Source organism: Haemorhous mexicanus, chromosome 5 (assembly GCF_027477595.1).
Source record: "Haemorhous mexicanus isolate bHaeMex1 chromosome 5, bHaeMex1.pri, whole genome shotgun sequence".
Lineage (NCBI taxonomy): Eukaryota > Metazoa > Chordata > Aves > Passeriformes > Fringillidae > Haemorhous > Haemorhous mexicanus.
In genome coordinates, this window is record NC_082345.1 from 24995007 (window position 1) to 25009839 (window position 14833).

General features: G+C 50.8%; 1 protein-coding gene across 4 annotated transcripts; it reads right to left on the reverse strand.

The window, feature by feature from the left end:
* Nucleotides 1-6051: 6051 nt before the first annotated feature.
* TXN2 (thioredoxin 2) lies at nucleotides 6052-14600 on the reverse strand. Of its 4 annotated transcripts, none has more exons than XM_059846331.1 (4): nucleotides 14470-14600; nucleotides 13762-13946; nucleotides 12661-12784; nucleotides 6052-7888 (listed from the first exon to the last, which is right to left on the reverse strand). In XM_059846331.1, exons 2-4 carry the CDS (start codon nucleotides 13944-13946, stop codon nucleotides 7772-7774), a joined length of 426 nt encoding a protein of 141 aa, XP_059702314.1. In that variant the 5' UTR covers nucleotides 14470-14600; the 3' UTR covers nucleotides 6052-7771. The 4 variants fall into 4 exon arrangements, with proteins under 4 accessions (XP_059702314.1, XP_059702316.1, XP_059702318.1 ...); XM_059846333.1 differs by having other exon boundaries at nucleotides 14500-14593; XM_059846335.1 differs by lacking the exon at nucleotides 14470-14600 and adding an exon at nucleotides 14360-14453.
* Nucleotides 14601-14833: the final 233 nt, after the last annotated feature.

Sequence of the window (14833 nt, forward strand, 5' to 3'; positions counted from 1 at the left end):
TATCAGGGCAGTGCAGCCCGCCGGGCTGACATGATGCAGCTGTTTGTGCACAGCAGTCCCACGAAGAGGAAGCGGCCACGGCCGGAGCCAGCTTTGGCTGGGATGCTGGGCTGGGGGGGGGAAGGGGCAGAAGTGCTGGGGAGACCCAGTTTGTGAGGCTCCTGCAATCTGTAGACATAGCCCCCTGCAGCAGGACAGGGAAATGCTGGAATAAGGCCTGACTCAGCTGGAACAGAGGCTCCTCAGTGAATCACCCGAGCTAGCACAGTGCCTTCCCTGCAGCTCCCCCACTGTGGGCTGCCGGTGCTTTTGCAAAACCCTGGGAGATTACAGGCACAGGCAAGCGTGGCAGGGCTGAACTGCAGCCAGGCGCTCTCCAGGTGAGATTACGACAGTGGGTGCATCTGGTCCTTGGAAAACCCCGGCTGACACCCCTTAGCAGAGCCGGTGACACACCAGCCTCCTTGCCTCGTCAGCTCCATGGCAGAGGGATTTACTGCCAGCAGCCTCAGATTCTGTCCTCAACGGAAATGCCACAGCCTGTCGATTCCTTGGAGGGGATGTGACCATCATTCCTGGCCTCAGTATAAAACCCCAGGGAGGGAAGGAAAAAGGAGGCAGGGGAACAGGGCTTGGGATGTAACAGTGGCAGAACTTAGCCATTGTGACCCCAGCTGCAAGCTGGAGAAACGAGGCTGGGAACAGTGCCCTTGGGTCAGTCATGTGCTGCTGGCCACCACAGGCTGGACACAATGTCACAGGGAGGCACAGCATTGTGGGGGAGCAGCAGAACAGGGAGATGACAGCAGCCTAAGGAGTTTGCTTGCAGACATGACCACATGTTGCTAGTTTCTGTGCTGCAGGCTCCAGCAGTGATGGGGTCCCTTGTGTTCCTGCATCGTTTCATCTCCAGGATGCTGCCAGCTTTTGCCTTCGTGTGCAATGCCAGACAGATTAGGAAAACCCCAAAAGTGCTTCCTCCTGAGAGTTGTCAAAAAACTAAGAACAAAACTTGTTCCCAAGGTCAGGGAAAGGGGAATAAGAACTAAACAGGGTTCAGGCAGGTACAAGGGGGTTGGAGTGCTGGGCAACCGCACAGTTTAGCATGAGAAATGCAGTAGTAGGTGTGATAGCAACAACTTTTAGTCTTTCCTGAGATCTGTGAAAGTTTCCATGCTCTTGCCAGGATTTTAGGATGAAGCCCCTGGGGACCTGCCTGGCTGGGAAGGGGAAGCTGGATCTCCTCAGGTAGCGAGCTGAAATAGCTTAGGCTGAAGGATCAGCCCCCTTGAGAACAGACCTGGCAAGCAAGAAGGAAGAATGCGGGGGTTTTGTCTTGTAGCTTCCTGCCAAAAACTGGCATAGCCGTAAACACGAGTGCTGAACAATAAGGTCTCCTGTCCCAGCAGCTGCTAAAGCTGTCACCTGGGAAGCTTCCTGCAATCAGCCAGTGGTAGGACAAAAAGGAGTTCCCACATGCTTTCCTGCTATTTGTCATATGTCTGATCTCTGTTCTGCTCAGTGCCTATCATCCTCCCTTTCCCCAGAGCCATCTCAAGCTCCAACAGGAGGATGTGATTATGAAGACCAACCTCTGGTGCAGAGCAGGCTCATTGTTCAGCCGTGCTTCTCCAAGCAGCAAGAAGTGCTTCTCTTTAGGGCTTCTGAGTCACCCTATAGCCTCTCCTCAGAAAGTATTTCCCTTGGGCTGGTTCTGCAGGCACTGGGTGGATTTCCCTGGTGCCTCAGAGATCCACAGCCCTCTGCCCATCCTCTCTGCCTGCCTCGTGTTGAAGCTCCAGGGCTTATGGTGACCAGAGCTGGCAGGAGACCACCACTGGCTTCTTTTTCAGACCACTGCACCTTTCCAAGGTGTTAATCTCTGGGTCTGAACAGTGCCATGCTGGATCTCTCCTCACGGGTAAGTATTTTTAGAAAGTTTGAGCTCAGACTATGCAGTCACTTCTGAGCTATGCCAGGACAAAAAGAAAACAACCACTTCTGCCTGAACAATACCAGCACAGAACAAAAAGCCACTGTAAATGAGGTTTTTCAGCATCACTCAAAACTAGCCACACTTTGAAAGATGAAACTTGCAGTCAAAAAAAATGAAAGAAAAAAGTTCCTAGTGAACAAGTGAACAGAAAGGGCTTTGACAGTTTACTTTAAAAGCCAGATTAAAGCAAAATGATGTTATATAAATACCAGCGGGCATGCTGGAGCTTGCATCACTCCTTCTCCATCCTGCCCGCTGTGACAGCCAGAGCCAGGGCTGGGTTTGTTACCTGCTGCTGCCTGTGCCATGGCCCCGCAGGTAAAGCCACCTGCAGGGAAAGGAGCCCTGCAGTCCCAGCTAAGGGCGCTGCTGGGAAACCTTATTGCCTCATGATGGAGAAAGACAGCAACCCCGGGGCATGCAGCTCCTCTCCTTCCCAAGGCCATGAAGCTCCATGTGCAGAGCCTGCAGGGACAAACACCCTCTCACTGACAGCTGTGTGGGGCTGGCATGGAGGAGCTGAAGCCACGTGGGTGACCAGAGGTCACCATCTCTGGAAAACACCGAAATCTCTGATGCATGTTGTACCCCCTGGATGACTTGAAGTCAGTGTTTCTGAGGACTCTCACTGCAAAAATTTCCTGTTTTTCAGGAAATTGCTCAATCATTTGTCCACTCGTAAGAGAGATGGAGCCAGGGTGCCTTCAGCAGCACAGCGAAGAGAAGTGTGCAGGGGCTGAGAAAGGTACAGGGAGCTCAGCCTTGCCTTGGGTGGGAGCAGGCTGGCCCCTGTCCTTTTCTGTACACAGCTGCAGCTGCTGGGGACATCTGTGAGTCACAGAAACTCCTGGCACTCTTCACAACAGAGAACCAGAGTATGGGAGTAGATAAACAAGTATGTATACATATACACCTGTAGGGACCTTATTTCACAGACCTTATTTCATGCAGGCCATGGAGAGAAACCATCAATTTTAGGGCATTTTTATTGTGGCTTTTGGATCATGAGAGCCTGGAAGTCAATGTGAGGTGGGAAGCTGGGTACTGGCCTGTTGCCTGCAGCTGCCAGCTGTCCTCCACCCTCAGGACACGAGCGGCTCCAATTTTCCCCTCTGGCCTCTCCTTGTAGGCTGTTTCCCTGTCTCACTTTCCACTCTTGGGCAAGGGACCCTTTGCCACCAGGAAGGCAGCCACAGGGTTTCTCTCACTCCATTCCCACTGGGATGTGGGCAGATGCATTTTCAGTCTCCTCCTGTAAGCCTATTGTTTTCACCCATTTGGCTCCTCTGGTCTAAGAAATTTGGAGCTTCCCCTGCTGCTCCTGCCTCCATCCTTCCCTGGCTAGTAGAATGCACAGAGAGGGAAAGCAAGCAGGCACGGCTCAGCACAGCAGCCACCTCCAAGCTGCATCTAGCCTGTGGCTACCACCTCCCTGAGAGTTGCAGTCTTTGGTTTTTGCCTGCAAAAGTTTTTAAGGGGAAAAGTGTTGCTGAAGTTACAGAGCTTCTGAGGCAGAGAAAACACAAAGCTCACAAAGGTGCCCCACATCCTTAAAAAGATGAGAAGGACACAGCAGAACACCACCCCTATGTGGTGATGGACAGTGTCCTGACTGAGACTGGGACACAGTGAATACTCTTCCTAGCAGCCAGTGCAGTGCTGTGTGTTGGATTTAGTATGAGAATAATGCTGATAACATACCAATGCTCTACTTCTTTCTAAGCAGTGATTACTTTAAATCAAGGACTTTTCAGTTCCCTATGCTCTGCCAATAAGGAGCTACACAAGAAGCTGTGAAGTAGAGCTGATCTGAACTGGCCAAAGGGATATTCCATGCCATAGGACATCATCCCCAGTGTATAAACTGGTGGAGTACCTGGAAGGAGCCAATCACTGCTCAGGGACAGGCTGGGCATCAATCATGGTGAGAAATTATATTGTGCATCATCTTGTGTTTTCTTTCTTTTTGTAATTTCCCTTTTCATTATGAGTATTTTTATGTTATTCTTGTATTTTACTTTTATCAAATTATGAAATTGTTCCTGTCTCAACCTTTGGTTTTGCCTTTTTTCCCCTGATTCTCCTCCCAATCCCACCAGGAGAGGTGTGAATAACCAGCTACCTGGTACTTAGTTGTCAGCTGGGGTTAAATCACAGCTTGAGCCTGGGTGTGTTGCAGGGGCAGGTAAGGAGGACAAGAGACTGTGTAACAGGTGATCTAGTCTGGTTTTGGTTTGCAAATCAAGCCTATGGTAGCTTTATTTTATCTTTTTATTGACTAGATTATTGCAGCTGCTGTTACTCTTTAACTTGCAGGAAACTCACAGCAAACACTTGCCACCATTTAAGCAGTAGTTCTGAACAACACTGAGCTTAACATTGCTGCTAACAGCCTTGCAGGGCTGGAGAATTTAACTAACTGCTGATTCTGTCTGAATCCTATAATTACCTGAATGAGAAAAATGAGGTGTGTGAGGGGAAGCTCAGTGTGATTAACTGTTCAGGCCATCAGCCTGGCTGGGCTGGTGAAAGGCCCTGCCTAAGGCAGCATCAGTGGGGGTTACTTCCACACGGAGCTGGTCTTTGTTTTCTTCTTTGCACAGGAGGAATCATATTTGTTGATAAAGCAAAGGATTTACTGGCCAGGATGCCAAGGTCAGACCTCACTGGAAACAAACTGGCCCAAACTATCCCCCTTCAGAGGACCACATATACACAGCCCACTGTGTACTGCAAGCCAAGCAACCTGAGTTTTCCATCCTCTACCAGCCCTTGAAGCTGGTCTTGGCATAGCACCTCTAGTAGAGAAGACAGCAAAGCTCTCCCTTCCTCCTTGCAGATATTCACTATGAGCCAGAGCAGCTGGAGATTAACTCAGAGTTCAGCATGCAGGCACAAACATCTTGGGGAAAGGAGCAGCTGTGTGAGGGCTTCATACAAGTGTAAAGCCAACAGAAATTAATGGAAAACCTCTGCTTGCCTGGAATCAGGCGCCTTGGACAAGACTCTGAGGACAGAGACACTGTGCTTGACCCTTGGCGTTGGGTTCAAAACATGCATGGGGAAGAGATGTGGGCTTAGCTGAGTGTTGCTCCCCTTGGGAAGGCACTGACTGCCATGTCCTCTTAAAATAGAAACAAGGAACATTAAGAGCTAAGAAAGCTACTGTTAAATAGACAGGCTTGGGTAGGAGAGAGCAAATGCTTGACAGATCAGAGGAGGATTCAATGTGCTTAACTCCAAAAGGGAAAACAAACTTCATCTTCACTGGAGAAACATTCTCCCAGCTGACATGCTAAAAACAACTGCTGCTGAGGAATTACCCTTTGCTTCAGCTCCCTTCAATCGGGAAAGACCAACATCACATTCAGGTGGATGAAAATTGCTGTGCAGCCCCTCTTTAACCACTATATAAATACACTGCTGGCACTGCTTCCTGTTTGCACCTCCTGTTATTAACACCGCTGTGGGAATCCCTGAAGCCTTCCCCAGCAGTTGGCAAAGAGGGAGCTGAATTAAAAACCTGGCAAAGAAAATATCCTTCTGCTCTGAGTCCTGTCCTGTGGTGGAAACCTTGCAGGCTGCTTGAGGAATCTTGAGCTGTCCCCAAACCCTTCTTCCTACTGTCCACCTGTTACATTGTTCTGAAGGATTCCCACAAGGCACCAAGTACATGGGTCTTCAGCATTTATCTCAAAAAATCCAGTTGTGGCTTTCACATAATGAACCCTAAAGTGTGCTGGCACTTTAACAGCTGAGTGACACTTTAGCTCAGCTTTTCCTTAGAAGGAAGCAATAAAATAACCTATTTTATACTGCCCCTTAATTACACAATGCAAAGTCACTGTGTTTTTTCCTGTTCTGTAGGATGGTAAGGCAAGAAGGCTTATTATTGTTGGGTATGTGACGCTGTTACCCTACTTTTCCTGCTTGTGCAGGAAAATGGAGTCTTTACTAAAAGTGTTTACTGAGCAGGAACACTGAAACTGCAGGGGAAATTGCCCAGCCTGAAACTGAGGAGATCAGGAGCAGCACAGTCTTTGTGATCTCTGGAATAAAATGAAATGCCAGTTTTTATTGATTGTAACTGACCAACAGTTCTTTACCAGATTACATTCAAGTGACATCACCTCTAGTAGCATGCCAGCAGTGAGATCAGCCCAGCCCCAATGGGAGGTAGCCACCTCAAGAGACCAGTACCACCTTGTGCTGTGGCCCTGGCTCCGGGGGGGACAGAAGCAGGTGGGAGCAGTGATGGCAGCCAGCAGCACTGCAGTTGCAGCAGGACTTGGATCACCACTCCCCTGGTTCCTTCAAAGGTCATAAATTGTTACTGCAGAAGTGCAGAAAAAAAAAAATTACCTGTCTGCTCATATACCAGGGAGGTAAAATGGAGCAATGCTAAACCAGATTTAAGATTGACTGAAGGAAACAGAAGCTGTGGAAAAAAAAAAAAAAGAAGAAAAAAAAGGCAGCTTGTACATAGTTATTAAGCATTTACAATGTTCCCATGCAGCTTAGATAAGCAAGCTGGAATTAAACAGTACAGTAGTCATCAGTGCTGGTGCTGTACTCTGCCTGCAAGCTCAGGAGGAAGCTGGGAGCACTTAAAAGCCAGGTTGACAGGAAACAGGTGTATGTGAGGAGAAGGAGGAGGAAGAGGTTAGAAGGGCTGAAGGCTGCTCAGATAGAAGCCCACAATTGGTACCCTCAGTCCAAAGGTCAGGGCAATTGAAGTCAAAAGGCTGCCTTCTAGCAGGGCTCACCCATGTGACCACATTTAATTATTCACAACAGGGAGAGGGAGGCTCTCAGGCTCCACAGACAGTGGAGAGGTGAGAAAAGCACAGGGGGAGGGAGCACAGCTCAGGTTCCTTGTGCGCAATGAGCAGCTGTTCATCTGTGAGTGACAGGTGAGTCCTCCCTCTGGCCCCCTGGATCCAGCAGCACACAAAGGGGGTCCTACAGGCAGCACTGAAAGCCCCATGGAAGGAATCTCCTATTTTGTTTTCAGCACATTACCTTTCAGTAGGGATCAAGTCATAACCTGCACTTTCCCAACCCATCATTAGAAACTGTGCTGCTGATACTCCCAACTCACCTCTCTGGACAGACAGATTTGTGAGAATCAAGTTTTATTCTCCCGTCTAGACAGCAGTGACTGATAAAAAATTCTCTACTGCTGCAAACATACAAAAGGAGATCTATAAAATACTTCTTCCTATTTTCTCTTATTAAATTATGGTAGGAGCCCATGGATTTGTGGAGGAGTTTTACCTGTCCCATCAACACAAGGACAGAGGAAGAAAGTGACAGGTTTCACAGACAAGGCAGAGGCATTCTCAGCTTTAAACAAACCCACCCAGGGCAGGTATGTACCATCATCTTGCAGGGAGCAGCTGCTCTCTGCTCTGGGCTATCAGATGTGAGGCAAAGACAAAAACATTCCTCCTCTTAACTCAGCAGCAGCAGCAGCAGCAGCAGCAGCTCTGCACGTCAGCTCTTGGCTGATTAACACAGGCTCCTAATTCCAGCCACATTCCCTGTTTTGAGAATAAGCAGCCCTGCTCCTCAGCGCCCTTTGCAACTACTGCTGCTCATGAGAAGGGGGAGAAGGAGGGAAGGGTTACAATATTTTCCATCTCCTAAAAACACCAAAACAGAAGAAACCCCCGGGTTGTACAGGTCAGGCAATTGACCTGCCCTCAGCTCTCCCAGGCAAGGAATGCACAACATGGACATGTCCAGAGGCAGAAGTACAGCCACCCTTTTACTTCAGGCTCCAATGAGTTTCTTGAGGAACGCCTCCAGCTGATCCTCGTCCTTTATGCCCACAAATTTATCCACAACGTCTCCGTTCTTCATAGCCAGCACAGTTGGCACTGCTGATACCTGGGGCAAGAGAAACAGGGAGACACGTGAGCAAAGCCAGCAGGAAGCCACCTACACCTGGTCTCCCAAGGGAAGTCTAAGGAAGCAGCTACAACGGAGCTAAGCATGCACTGTTCTAGGGTAAGATGTCCACTTGCAAAATAGGCCAGCTGAGCTGCACATTCCCCCTCTCTGCACTGTCTTACAGCACTCTACTTGAGATAAGGCTGAGCTGCTTTTTGAGTTTAAATAAGACCCAAATGTTTAAAGACAAAACCACAACTAATACAAAAAACCATCTCTAGTACAAAAGCTTCTTCTCCTCCTTCCCTTTTGTCCTCTCATAAACACACCTAGGACACATCTCAGACATAATGACCTTTGGACATTTTATGGCCAGGGTAGCATCAGACTGGACCTGCGTTCTTCTGCAGACAGGACTGGAGCTCTAATCCAAACCCGCCCTGCCAATGCACAGGCAGATTTCCTGCTCATATTATGGCAATGACAATCCCCTCCAAGCCTTCTTCCTTTCTGCACTTCTGTTTTCAGTTATTTATCTGGTCACAAACCAGTGGTCATTCAGTGCAGATCCCTCATGATTAGGTAAGAAGTGAAAAAGTCCCTCTGACCAGAGCTAGCAGCCAGCTGTGCTGCTCTGGGCGCTGCTTTTTTAGCTCAGAACAAAGTTTGCTGGGAATTATCCAAGAGAACAGTGTTGGAAATGACAACACTCCCCAGGGACTTGCTGGTTGACTGGTGACAGCAGAAACCCCAGGGACATGACTGAAAGAAGGACAACCAGAGCTTGGAGAGCTGCAGCAATGGAAGATCTGATCACATTTCTGACCCCACACCTTATCTCTGCAAAGTCTTCCCCCCAAAACACATCCTGTCCTTATCTTGCCCGCTGATTCTCCTCCAGCCTGCAGGGCCTTCCCGAGTGCACTGCCAGCCCTGCTGCCAACAGAGATCTGTAAATCCCTCTGGAAACCCATCAGAGGGCTGGCTTTTCTCCCAGTGGGAGCCTGAGATGAAAGGGACATTTTGTCTTCCCTTCCCACCCAGTCCAAGCTGGGCAGTCCAGCATGGCTCCCCACAGTGTCCTTCAGGGCTTGTGCAGTCTCATCTGAAGGGATGGGAGCATCAGGGCTGCTCAATGCACAATCTTCAGCTCCTCCTAGTGACTGCAGGGAGTAGATCCAGAGGGCTTGGGCCCCAGCACCAGTGATGGTGCCAATACATTCCGTTGCGATTTTGGGAGAGAGAAAAGATGCACTGTACTCAGCTGCTCCGTCCCTGAGAAGGCAAACCTCCACTAAGCCTCCCTCTGGTCTGCACAGTGGGTTAATATCAAGCAGAGTTGCTCCAGTCCTATCCAAAAAAACAAGAGCTGGCCCCTATTAGGGCTGGGGTGAGGAACAGGCAACTCTTGGAAGCTCTACGGAGAAGCAGCCAACACCATGTTGCCAGGCCCTGCAGGCTGACCAGCGCACCCACGAGTTTCACATGGCCTTGACTCCTCTGTCTCTTTCCCTCTTTGTGCAGGTGAGCAAATCCAAAGAAAGAGTGGAAGGTTTGGGGCTCGTGCTGCAAAGCCAGATGAGAACTGGGGGCACAAAGCAACTTTCCTCCGCTCAGAAAACACAATGTTTTTGTCAGCTTCCTTCCTGCCAGCTGCATCAAGGGCAGGCTGTTAATGGAGCATGTACTTTGTTTTGCTGGTTAAGAAGCAAATATCATGGGAATTTCTAGAATGCAAAGTTGAGGGCACTTTTTCTTTTTTTGGGTCCCATCTGCACTGAACCTAAACAAACTTTACTCCTCCTTGAAGAGCATTTCTACAGAAAAAATCAGTCTGCTTTTCATTAGTGTTGACCATACAGATAAATAAACAGACATGGCCATCCAGGTTATTCCTGGCAACACGCATACCAAGGGAATTCTCCCCCATCTAAAACTTTTATACAAGCTCAGATGCCACACAACAGAGCAGGGGAAAGGATTTCACCCAGGCCTCTGAGTGAGGAGGTAACAGGATGGAGCTGCACTGATGAATGACTACCTCTGTACCCAGCAGCTCTCCTGAGCTGCCCACCCACAGTGGCCAGAGAAGGGGCTGCCCTTTCCTGGTCACCACACACAGAGGCAACTGGCTAAGGCAAGAGATGAATCTAAAGAATTTTAAGAGACTGCAGATAAACAAAAGTATTTCTTCTTCCTTTCTGCTCTTGAGGTGAGAGGTCAGGAGCTGGCTGGAGCAGTGGAGAAAGGCCACAACCAGAGATGAAAGGTATTCAATAAAACGGGGAGTCCCCAGAGAAAACACTTTTGTGCTAGGCACAACAGGACAGGGAAGGGCACGGGGGACATTCCTAGTTGCAGGAAATGCATCTGTGCTTTGTGCTAAGCTGGGATGGCTAAGAGCCAAGGGCTTGTATAAAGGAATGTGCCAGCATTCCTCAGCTCTTCCAGGGGGCCTCCCCCTCCCGCTGCCTCCCCCTGCACCAAGGAGGCTGCTGAAGAGGACATTGTGCAAGCAGGCAGCAAACTGGGGGTGCGTGTGTGCGTGGGCAGGGGAATAAACATGGATGGAGTGAGACTTCGTGGCAGCTAGTGAAGGAGTTGTGGGGGTGGCATGGACACTGAAAACCCCCAAACAAAGACTTCCTCAGCATGCAGACATCTGATCCCCTAAAGAATGGCTTTAAAACAAATGTTTTCTGATCCCCTCTAAACACCACCTGTGGTTTTCCGGATCTCTCACAAACACTGTTTGGTCCCTCTTTGATCTCAACTTGGTGCCTTCCCATCAGCCCTTACATTTCTCCTTACACGGCAACTTCCCAGAAGATGAAGCAAAACCAAACACATGCTCAGCACATGAACAAAAATTCTGCCTCAGAAAGGATGCTCCAAACTTTGAAGATCTGAGCAGAAAATTCTCCCATTCCCCTACCTGTTTGCAGATACGGTACTTGCAGACAGTCTAAGGACAGTGTTTCAGTCATGGGAATAATGGCCAAGACAAGACACACATGCATCACTCCAAAAGTGGAGGAGGGCCTCTTGCAAAACAAAAACTTCACCATGTTTGTATGTAAGGTTCCTGAATGAACTGCTAGAAGCTGACCCTTCCCTGCAGCCTCAGTCCTAGCTGCACACAAACACACACAGCAGGCAGTGCTCCCTCAGCACCCGTGGGGAGAGAACACACAGCACATCATCAAACATCATCAAACCTGCACAATTTGGGACTTCCAGCCTCTTTTCACAGACCTTTCTCTGCATGCAAACACCCTGCTTGTTGTTTTCCACTCATCTGAGATTATTCTCTTGTAATCTCAGCTCATTCTATCTACTGGAAGGCTTGGAACAATACATGAGTTGAGCTAATAATCTCTATTCTCTTCTCCTTAGCATGGTTGCTATCAGAGCTTTCCATGTATCTATTAGGATTTACACACTTTTAAATCATCACTAAAACCACCTCATCCTCTTCAACTTCTCACCAGCACCCCCTGAGCTATGCAGCCTTCTGGGCTTGCAGTACCCAGTCCTACTCAGGAGCCAGCAGCCATCTTCCTTGGCCTGGGGTGTATCTGCCAGCACGCCTCTACCCTGGAGAGCACCGGAGGCTCTCGTGCTGAGCTTGTGGGAACTGCAAGTCATGACTGTGGCCACCAGCTGTGTGGGCACTCCACCACAGCAAGGCAGAAAGGTTTCCCTGGGGAAAGAGTGGGAGGGAACAAGCTGTTCCCACTTCTGTCTCCTTCTGGCTCAGCAGGGTGCAGGAATGGCATCTTCTCCAGGCTCAACAAAATGACAGCTTGCTCGGGAGATGGTTCACACTTTTCAGGACAGCTTGAGGAGCTTGCTGTGCTAGTTGTCACCCTAAAAGCAGAACTTCATCTGCAGAGGGGGAGCAGATCCATGTGCATGATACCCAAGTGAAAATGAAGCATGTTTTCCCCCTGTAAAATATAACAGCAGGATGCCCCAACTCCATGGGCAGAGTGGTTGTTTGCAAGGACAGACAACAGAGGCAAGCACGGCCCTCAGAAGGGCTTTTGTGTTTCTTAAACTACCTAACCACTGACAGAGGGGACAAATAAATGAATCATATAAACTAAAGCCATGGCCTTCTCCAGTCATTCTGCTCCTTCCTGGGAGAAAGGCAGCAGAGGGAACACACCCAGCAGTTATGTCACACGCTAATGTAAGCACCAAGGTCCTCCCCTTTCAAGAGCAGGACATGTGCTCTGGCTGTTTTTTTTTCTGTCCTGGCTTCTACCTGTCCAAACAAATCTCACTGTGTCTCCCTGTGCCGCAACTTAAGGATGGGGACATTATGACCCAGCTTGAGATCCTGAGCAAGGAAGGGAAAGAGAGGACAGGCTGGTTGCACAAAGAAACACGTTCAGTAGCACGGCAGAGTGGGGCTTGTATCTTCATGATGTTGCCCTACACCTGAACAGCTCCAGCTGGCAGCAAAATGCCATGTGTACTCCAGGCTCCTCGAGGCCAGGGAAGTGTTTACACGCACAGACACCTGCAAGGCCTAGAGACCCCTCCTTGCAGAATCAGAGGTGGGGATGTTGGGCATGACCAGCAGAGCTGGAGCAGAGCCAAGCAGCAAAATCTACCTACTGACAAGTGACCCAATGGATCAGGAACCTATAGACTCTGGGCTTCTCCTCCCCTCCAATGCTGCTGCTGTGCAGGCACAGTTCTCCTTAGGGAACGCCTTTGCACTGCCAGCCAAAGAAAGCCTGTGCTCTTCCACCTCCTACCTCATACTCGATAGCAAGATCTGTGTGATCATCAATGTCCACCTTGGCCATCAGCACCTTCCCCTCCTGCTTGGCCACCAGCTTCTCCAACCTGGGGCCTAGGATCTTGCAGGGACCACACCACCTGATGGAGCAGGAAAAGAGAGGGCACATTAGGAGAGGCAGTTGCAGCCATGGAAGGCATGCTGGCACACCAGTGCCTTTACCACCCCTGCTGTTCCACTCAAGAGCCAGCCTGGAAATACAATTCCTGAACCACAGCTTAGAAAAACACTTCTCTCACAAAGGAGCTGTCATAGGTTAAGGAAACTCTGCATCCAGTTTCAGGCTTCGATTAATTGTCCTCTCCTCCCTGGATGATCCCAGCTTGAGCTCACTTTGGTTTGTCAGTTGGTTTACTTAGAGCAGAAGTTTTTTTGGCTATTTTGTGTTCTCTTTGCCCAAAATCAGCTGTAACAGGCTCACATAACAGTACTGGAGGACTATGAAAATACATGAAAAACCCAAAGATAATCAGTATTGTTAATAGAGCAGATAGCACCTAGGAATATTTTTCCTGGCTGGTGGGTGACAGCATTTTTAGTGATGACAACTGCTGTCATTGGTGCCACAAGGCTGTTATCAACACATAAAGACATTTGCTATAAAGAGCCTCAAAACCATGCAGCTTTAAGAAACATGGAACAACACACCACAACAATGGTGACGCATAGCAAGTGCAGAGCTCTCCGAGGACATTGCATCCATGAAGCCAAATAGGGCAGATACCAGAGCTTTTTCCTGAGGCATCTTTTGTAGGATGATGCAACACTGGGCCTGGGGTGACACCTGAGCACTTGGAAGGTGCAGCTATGCCACCCTGGGGAATGCTTTCCTGGGACTCTTGTTTGACACTGCTGCAGGGTGTAGCTGTGAGGGGAATCTTCATGGACTGAGCTTGACAGGCAGAAGCATCTTTTAACACAGGACTCCACAGCTTGAGAAGCCCTCACGCATGCCCCTCCATGGTGAGCCTGGAGTGCCACCACATCAGGAAAGTCACAGGGACACACCTGTATGGCGGTGGTGGAGAGAGGTGCAAGAGCCACGAGTGGAACTTACTGCGCGTGGAAGTCTACCACAACGGGCTTGGGGCTGTTCACCACACGGTCCTGGAAGTCGCTGCCATCCTGCACGTTGAAAGTGCTCCTGCGGCCGGCTGAGGTGCCAAAGGCCCTGCCGTGGGATGCCAGGGGCCCCCGCGTGGGGAGCGACAGCAGCCGCTGGAGCGCCAGCCTCTGGGCCATCTGTGGGGAGAGTGGTTGGTGGGGCGGGTACACCCTACGGCTGGTCCCACTGCAGCAGCGCCCCGATCCGAGTCCCCGCGACAGGACGGCCCCCACGCCAGGAGGCGTCCAGGAGAAAAGTTTATGGGGTATGACGTGAGGTTGCTTCCTGCCCCGTGCCCAGCCCCTGCCCCGCTCTGCAGCTCCAGCCCAACGGGCACGTCGCGCCCAGCTGGACCCCGCCTCCTCCCCGTTTACAGGGAGACAGCTCCAGGCCCAGGCTCCCCGTTTCGCTCAGCCCTGCGGAGCAGAGCTGCCCCTACGGCCCGTTCCTCGCCACCCACAGGGCAGAGCCAGGCCTGCTCCGACACCGCGGGGCTCCTTCAGCTGATGTGTCCCAACAGGTGGCACAGCGCCGCCGGACCCCAACCCACAGGGGAGAACAGCCCCAGACGCCGGCGTCCCGTTGCTCCCTGAGCCCGAGGGCAAAGGGCACGGCCGGGAGGGCCCCGCTCCACCCGCCAGGCCCGCGGCCCGCCCGCACCTTCCCGGCGCGGAGGTGACCCGCACACACCGAGCTCCCGCCCGCCTGCGCCGATTGGCCGTCGCCGGCGGAAGGCTGCTACGGAGGGGCCCACCGCCCTCCCAGCCGATTGGCAGTCGCCCGAAGAGCTGTGCACCTCTGATTGGTTGCCGTGCCTGTCCTTTAGGCCGCTTCGCCCCGCCCCTGGAGGGCATGGTGGGATGTCACATGGGGCGAACCCTGGCTGCTGATTGGCGGCGGAGCCTTCCAATGGGCGCAGCGGGCGCAGCACAAGCCGTGGGAAGCCCTCCGCACGTGGCGCGGCCCCGATGCCGGTGCCACTCCCGGTCCCTCCGGCTGGCGGCTCTCTTCAGCTTGAGGCTAG